The sequence below is a fragment of the Hibiscus syriacus genome, unplaced genomic scaffold, assembly GCF_006381635.1.
Source record: "Hibiscus syriacus cultivar Baekdansim isolate YM2019G1 unplaced genomic scaffold, ASM638163v2 tig00112647_pilon, whole genome shotgun sequence".
NCBI lineage: Eukaryota > Viridiplantae > Streptophyta > Magnoliopsida > Malvales > Malvaceae > Hibiscus > Hibiscus syriacus.
Window position 1 is genome coordinate 51,520 of NW_024063375.1, and position 8,449 is coordinate 59,968.

Here is an 8,449-nt window from a genome sequence, read left to right on the forward strand (position 1 = left end):
CTCATATAACGGATCCCTCGAACTCAGGTAACAACGATTAAAATCTTCCTTTTTCAATCTTGGTTTCGAATGGCTGAGGATGATGTGTTTTTCATGCTTTAATTTCTATTTCGTTTATAACAGAGCACGAAAATGGTATATTGAAAAAATACTTCTGAATTTTCGCTTTGTATTTGCTTTGTTTCGTGATCCCCCTATTTCTGGTGGTTAATTGCTTATTAAAAATTAACCCCCACCTCCTTTATAGTTTCTTTCTGATTTATTAAGAAAACAAAAATCCATCTTTTGTTAACTCCCGATAACTGCTTTTAGTTTTCCAGGGAGTATTCACGTGGGCTTGAGTTGGGCCTTCAATTGCTCTGCTTCGGGTTTGCTCTGATCTAGCCCCGGACAAAAACGAGCATCTACATAAGGTCTATGCGAACTCTCAGATAAGTGGAGAGCATCCTGCAAGTAATCACGTATCAATCACATATTATCCTTGCGAACAGACCTTCATAACATCACCAACAGTCACATGTTGACACATGTGATATCCTAGTCTAAACCATCACTCTCTAGAACGTCTAATCAGTACCAATGATACGATAACTACTGACTAACACTTATCCGTGACATTATAAATACACATCTAATAAAGAGTAGAGGGGTAATGCATGCTTCTCCACTACAAACTATATCAACATCCCAAAACCTAACAGAATTATCACCGAACCTATCTTTCTATCACATTCTACTATTTTTGATTACTTTATCATTTAACAAAATTGTAAAGATGGTGCATTTAGGCGCATGAAAAGCTCACCAACTTGCAACTACTTAAACAAGTGGGAAAGCAGTAGTTGACAAAGCTAAAGAAATGGTTGTTGTTAATCTAATCATAAAACCACCCTTATCGCCCAATTTCCCCTGCTTTGCTTCTCCTTTCCTCAAATATTTTTTAAAATTTGTTGTTAGGTTAAACTCGATATTTAACTCAGTTGAATCATAGTTTTTAAAAGAGAGCTTGGGTTGCCTTTTTTGCTTCTGAAGCTTCCCCTCTTTCTTCACTGATTTTATCAAACAAAAGTTTGGAGTTGAAGGTTGCTTTCCTCCCTCTCTGTAAAGTTGGTTTTTTAGCCGAAATAGCCAAGTCAAACAACAGCCTCGACACCACCTCCTCTGACGTCGAAAAAGTCGAAAAAGTCGAAAATGCCATTCCCGAAACGTCCCTAAGACTCGGTGAAACGTCCCCGACGTCGTTCAGCCGTACCCTGCCACCGTAGCACGTCCCCGGTATGTACCCCATCCATCCCCATGTCGTCCCCGTACCGAGGACGTATCCGGTACGTGAAACGGCACAAGTTTGCCGTCCCCGTGCTTCCTTGGTATCTAAGCCTTCACATTAATTGAATCATTATGTTCTTTCCTGTCAATCCGCTTCTCTTTCATATCAGAATCCTATTTCTAATTGATAGAATATATTGTAATTAACTCATCTCAAATTAAAATGAACAAATCCAAGAAGTGCAATTTGATCAACCTATATCACGTTTACTACTGGTACAACTCTGTGCAAACAAGCCGTTAAAAGCTAACACCATATCAATTTCATCAGCTGCTGTAGTTAAATGATTTTACAAACATAAAATTTTATGTTACTAGGCGAACTTATAGAATTTTAGCGGCCGAAAACAGATTATCAATAAAAAATAAAACGAAAATATTTAAAATATATATGAATTTGAAATTTTCAACAGTACGACAGCCGCTCAGTCCATCACTGTGTCAGACAAGCTCTAAGGTTTATGTTCATACGATACTTGAAATTGTGGGTATGTACGGTGATGAAAAATATTCTATGCAGAGCACGAAAAGGGTAACAACCATAAGACAAATGTTGATCTATTTGTTGATAAAGCCTACAAAATTAAGAAAACATGGAAACAAACTATCCAAATAATAATCTGGTTCCTGTCGTATGGATGATTATTTTCATTCCACCTGGTTAACAAAGTCAACCAAATGCCCGCTTATCATTCAGAAAGATTAGGTGTCAAAGTATGAACAAAAGAATTAAACCAAGGCCTTTTATACAAAGGATAAAAAAATAAGAACGCCCACCGTGGGGCTCGAACCCACGACCACAAGGTTAAGAGCCTTGCGCTCTACCGACTGAGCTAGACGGGCTTGGTTGTTGAACTTCTAGGCATAACTATTTTTTATCATTTTATAAATTAATCCGAGCCAAAGACCCTACCTACCCAATCCCCATTATTCATAAGTAGACGCAAAATCTAACATGTTTCAACACATATAAGAAACCTATCAAAGGTTTAATTATGAGAGAAGATGTGCATCAAAAGCTAAACCCATCATCATTCATTATATGAAAATGAAAGCAACCAAATACAAAGCTTATATACTAAGAATCCTTGACTAAAATTCGAAACACCGTTTATACATATTTACACACTTTCCTTTGACTGGCCTATACAAAATAAAACTAGAAAGGAAAGGTACCTAACCTAATTTCACTTCCTTTCAAACTACACCTTCAGAAAGACATTATCAGTAACGAAAGAAAATCTTATACATGGCCAAACCGTTTTAATTATAGAGAGCATGATACCCACAAGAATAAAAAGGATTAATCAACCTTTAGGTGTTTGCCAAAGAATGTGTCTGCACTATCTTATTATTAAATTAACTTTTGTCTAAACTACTGCTTAGGAAAAATGAGTCTGCAAATAAAAGGGGACCAAAGGAAACTCCGAAGTTTGGGCATTAAAGAATGAAGGGTAAGGGGAGGAAAAAGGGATGAGGTCAACAAAAGAAAGATTTACCTTTGATAATAATGACCATATGGAGGATGCTATTGCCTGCATTACATTAACTGCTGAAAATATTGCTTCCTTCAATTTTGGGATATCAGCCTGTACAAATAAGACGACAAGCAAGTTTTTCTCCCCCTTCTTTTTAAGACCCACATAAAGTAAAGCATTGACAGCGGAGATGCTAAAGCTTAAAGGAAATGATCAAATTTCAGAATAAGGAACTTACTCTTGCCCCACAAACTACTGGAAGGCGGAGTGTGCTTGCCGTCAGAGCTTCGATAGCCCCAGACAAATAACTGCAATAATCATGGTCCAGGACAGCCCATTCATCCAAAAAGATCATCTGCACTTATCAATGAAAATAATATGCTATAAATAAAAAAGCACACAATTTCTTGAACTGAAATATGCAATCCAAATAAGATATGGCAGACAATGAAAAACTAGTAACAATTGAGTTAAGATCAACAAAATAATCAGAAATCTTAAAACAAACAAAGAAAAAAATCAAGCCTACAGTAAACACATCTAGTAGGGAGCTATCGTTCTTACTTGCCCCTTGAGGATGGAAATCAGCTTCAAATTTTGCCTCAGCAATTGTAATTCATTTCTTTTGGCTCTAACAGATTCTCGCAGTTTTGAGGTAGTAGTCCAAGCATTATGGAGGCTTTTCTGTAATAGGAACATGTTAAAAGAATTCATCCTCATTTTTACTAACTAAAAGGAAGATAATCATTTTCAAAAAAAAAAATATCAAGGAAGATAATCGAAAAACTTGAATTGTTAGTAAACCGAGAAACAAGAGATGGTTAAAAAGAGATAGATGTACATGTATTATTGATGACTTTTCTGTTATACGAACATGATGACAAAGGATTCTTCATCATATTTTAACACGATCAAACTCGTTTTAAGCCACAAAACAACCCTGCTGCTTGCACGCTACAGAATTTCTACACCACAAAAGTAATTATAACCAAAAAGCCAGAATGCCAAGCGCTCTAGCAGAAGTGGCCTGAATAGTTTCAGTTCTAACAAGAAAACACTTTTTTTCCCACAGCACATAATTCAACTCAGTTTTGTTGGCCAGGTTCTAGAGTTTTTAATGAAAATTTTCAAATTCCAGGCAGTATGGGCAAGATAAATTGTGACAAGCCAGGCAACTTTCTCACAATTTAACATAACATGAAACCATGATACTATATAATAATAAAAGTAAATCTTAACCATAATCCTCAAAAGGTGATGGAATGCAACATTAACAGCTACGAGTTGTGCTGCCAAATTACACTAAGAGGGAATACCTATGAATGTTGAAACAGTACAGCATGCAAACTTGAAGCATACAAACAACAAGGTAGCAATAGGACAAAGCGAGCTACTTAGTTGAATACAACAAGAGAGAAATTCGAAGTCAATACCTCTGTGTTAGACCTTTTGGAAGACAGAGTCGCATCTGCTCTAGCATTAACAAAACGCCACTGCAACAAATGGTTATGGAGTAACCTCAATAAATGAGCATCCGAAACTTTGTTCTCTCCAATCTTAATAGCATCACCAACTAAGCTCAAAATCGATGGCCTATTTACCAAATTATCACCCAACCCAAGCTTACTCGGTGATGCAGGCCGAACTGGCCAATGAATTGACCATAACTGGCCTCTGCTGTTCGATACACCTTTTGGAGACGACAAAGGACTGTCAGTTCCGTACTTGTCTCGTACAATTTGCTTAGAACGTGCTGTATTTTTCTTAGGAACCGGATAACCAGGATCGGACCGGCATAAACGATTAGCAGTATCTTGCCAGGACCGAGCCGAAACCATTATTCCCCGAGGCCCACGCTTAACATCACCGTCTACGGAAGAACTTTCTGGAGCTCCTGGAGTACTACCAGAAGAAACACTTCCGGTATCAGAAGCCGCGAGATCATATTGAGGCTTAGATTTAACGGGAGTAACGGTTGTTATTTCTCTATTATCAGTCATGGAGAGCTGCAGTGCCCTAACTACATTGCCGTTAACAGAACGGTTAAAACTCTTCCTCTCGTCGGTGCAATCAACGCTTCCACTAGTAACCGAATTTGATAGCCTTAACTTTGCCGGCCACCGCTCCGCTTTTGAAATTCCCGCTTGCTCTGTTCCTTTCCGTGGAGTCGTTGCTACCGTTGTCTTCCACCTCTCCGGCGTCCCTTTCGTTGCCGCGCTTGGTGATGGAGCTGGTTTAGCTTTCCTACACTTATAGGAAAACGGCTCACCATGAGACGAAACGGATAAATCACATTTGTTACTGTTGTCACCGTTACTAGTTTTCAAATCCAAAGAATTACTAGGCAGCGGCGTCACCGCATGTCTCCTCTCCACTGCTTGCGACCGCTTGCTAGCCAATAGAGTCGCGCGTTTTGTCGTGGTCATGGCCTTCGAATGAGAAGTCCTCGTCGAAAATAACGTCAGAGGACAGATTTTGGTGGGAGGCGAGGAAGAATTTGATGAGGACGTTGACATATAACGAGAGGAGAACTTTCCGGATTTTTTACGACAAGGAGTGATGGCATTGTCGGGGTCGGAGGTCAACAGCGGAGGCCGCGGCGCGTTTTGGTTTAGCGGAAGCCCTCCTCCGAGCTGTTTGGGTTTTACCGCTGCGGAAACGGCAGCAGCAACCATTGCCGGCTTCTCAGAAAATTCAATTCCACAGTCTGATTCTTTAATCTCACTCTCCTCCCAATTCCTCCAAAAATTTACTTCCAATTATATATTTATTTTTTTAAAAAAAATGAAAAATCAGAACTCAGACAGTTTAGGATTTATGTTTTAAAAACATTGGAATTGAAAATATTTTTTTTCTTTATAAAGTTGGAATTTGCAGAGAGAAAAAGAAGAAGGAAGGGCGGGAAAAGTAGCGTTGGCGTCCAAAGAGGGAGCGGAAAAACGAGAAATGTTTGGCTTAGGATAGCATAAGGAGTATGGAGATTTTAATTAGTGATTTTAAAGTGTGAGGGGGAGACGGGGTTTTATTCGCGTGGAGGAGGCACAAGGTGTGTTGTGCAAGTGAATTGGAGATCTCCTTACACGTGTAAGCTACTTTTGTTGTTTTATTTTAATCGTACAACTTGGTGATAAAGAGTTTAGTTTACATTTTTTATAAAAAAAATTGAGGTTAAACTAAAATTTTTGAGGTTTTGAGAGATTTGATGAGAATTTTTAAAAAATATTGGAGAGTTTAATTAAAATATTCAAAAATTTTAAAATTTAATCTGAATTTTTAAAAATATTATGAGAGAGAAATTGAATTTTTAAAAAATTTAAGCGTCTAATTTATAATTTTTAAATTTTAGAGGGACCGTGGCTCCATTAGTCCTAATGCCTCTGATTTAAGGATATGATTATACGGAATTGGGCTGAGATTTTCAGTGACGTTAACCTTACGTCCACTACTGAGGGTCTAAAAGAAATTGCGAATATCTAAGATAGATATAGGGATGATTAAAATATCTGAATTTTATTTACAAAATTAAAAAAATAATCATTATTATACTATATGATGATCCTGAATTAATATGTGTTATATGTTTGAAGAAAATTTCTAAAGATTTATCCATTCATCAGGATGTTTGATTAGTTTGTATTCCTTAAATATAAATTCTTAATTAGTTATAACGTATGGATAAAACCTCTAATAATTAAGTCACTCGAAAAGTCCATGTGAATCGTCAGAATAAAATTTAAAATATGATTATCAAATTTACTTAATTTGTTGAACTATAAAAAGTCATGATAACCCTATGTACTACGGTTAACGCACTCATTAAAAATCACTATAAATGCTCCATTCGCAGTTGAACAAGGAGATGAATTTTTTTTTTCATAAACATGGCTTTCCTTGAATGATAATATGTGTTATATGTTTGAAGAAAATTTCTAAAGATTTATCCATTCATCAGGATGTTTGATTAGTTTGTATTCCTTAAATATAAATTTCTAATTAGTTATAATGTATGGATAAGACCTCTAATAAGTAAGTCACTCGAATAGTTCATGTGAATCGTCAGAATAAAATTTAAAATATAATTATCAAATTTATTTAATTTGTTGAACTATAAAAAGTCATGATGATCCTATAGACTACGGTTATCGTGCTCATTAAAAATCACTATAAATGCTCCCTTCGCAATTGAACAAGGAGATGAATTGACGGTAACCAACCAACCTTTTTCTCACACATGAACAATAACATTAATGGCCAATCATTAATCTACTAATACAAACCTATATTATTCCTTTTCGTTTCCCACGCTTTTGCATCAAGTAACCTTTTCTTAATAAATCATAATCTTATAAATTGTATTTTAATAAGAGAATTCTAACTTAGATCTTAAAAATGACATTGTTAAGATATATATATATATATATATATAGAAGTTAAAAGTATCTATAAATCAAATCAAACTTACATATGAGATTAACACTTCATGCTTACTCAAGCCCAAACTGACTTGAATTAAATTATTGTAAATAAAAAGTTATATACTTTTAATTAAGTTAGTAACTACATGTTATAATTAATTAATAAAATATAAAATCACAAAATATAAATAATTAAATAATTAATTTTTTTACTGTAATAAAAACCTAAATTTATACTGATGTTAATAAATATATTTTTATAATAAGTTATTAGATTAGTAAATATAAATTATGATTAATTATAGATTATATTAAATATTATAGTATCTCAAGCCATTAATTTATAGCTTGAGAAAATATTTTGAACCCAATTGTAAAATAAAAATATTAGACATGATTATTTCGGGCGCATTTGGAGGTTAGTTATAATATATTATGATAATTCAACATATTTTTAATTTAGAAAGCGGTACAAATTAACTTACTTCAGTGGTTAAAAGAATCGTTGTTGTTCTAAGAGGTTACATGTTTGAGCACTAACAACTGCAAGGGTGATTAAACGTTCATTGTCGGATAGTTGAAACTATTTAGAATATATACTAATTTGTAATTACTTTTAGCTTAATAAAAATAAATAAATTTAGAAAGCGAGTTGAGTTAGGCTTGAATGTTAGTGTTTGAGTCCAATTTATATATTAAACGAGTCTATTTTTTTGTTTAAATTATTTTTAAATCATTATATCAAAAAAATATTTTCAAATCTAATATCATTCTTCAAATTTTAAAGATAATTCAACCTTTAAATATAGATAGTAAACTTATACGAAAATTTAGAAATATTAAATTTGATATGAGCTTATTACTATATGCAAAATTTCAGTTCTACGAGAAGATAAGCGACCATAGTACGTGTGAATCTTTGAAGATGTGAATGTAAGGTCTATGCGAACTCTCAGATAAGCGAAGAGCATCATGCAAGTAATCACGTATCAATCACATATTATCTTTGCGAACACACCTTCGTAACATCACCAACAGTCACATGTTGACACATGTGGTATCCTAGTCTAAACCATCACTCTCTAGAACGTCTAATCAGTACCAATGATACGATAACTACTGACTAACACTTATCCATGACATTATAAATACACATCTAATAAAGAGTAGAGGGGTAATGCATGCTTCTCCACTACAAACTATATCAACATCCCAAAACCTAACAGAATT

General features: G+C 34.8%; 1 protein-coding gene and 1 non-coding gene across 2 annotated transcripts; both read right to left on the reverse strand.

Moving 5' to 3' along the window:
• Positions 1-327: 327 nt before the first annotated feature.
• On the reverse strand, positions 328-5,559 carry LOC120182371 (QWRF motif-containing protein 2-like). The gene is made up of 7 exons (XM_039187362.1): positions 4,238-5,559; positions 3,369-3,488; positions 3,043-3,159; positions 2,826-2,915; positions 1,523-1,550; positions 1,016-1,377; positions 328-447 (listed from the first exon to the last, which is right to left on the reverse strand). The coding sequence occupies exons 1-7, from the start codon at positions 5,477-5,479 to the stop codon at positions 328-330; spliced, it is 2,079 nt and encodes a 692-aa protein (XP_039043293.1). The 5' UTR covers positions 5,480-5,559.
• Positions 2,097-2,169, reverse strand: TRNAK-CUU. The gene has a single exon. It is a non-coding gene; the product is annotated as a tRNA-Lys (tRNA).
• Positions 5,560-8,449: the final 2,890 nt, after the last annotated feature.

Excerpts from the sequence above, each read along its gene's own strand:
- LOC120182371 (XM_039187362.1), bottom strand. The coding sequence starts at position 5,479 with ATGGTTGCTGCTGCCGTTTCCGCAGCGGTAAAACCCAAACAGCTCGGA. Across the intron at positions 1,551-2,825 it reads TATGGTCATTATTATCAAAG|AGTTGTACCAGTAGTAAACG; the intron begins GTAAATCTTTCT and ends TTGTTTGCACAG. Across the intron at positions 448-1,015 it reads AAGCTTCAGAAGCAAAAAAG|GATGCTCTCCACTTATCTGA; the intron begins GCAACCCAAGCT and ends GATTACTTGCAG.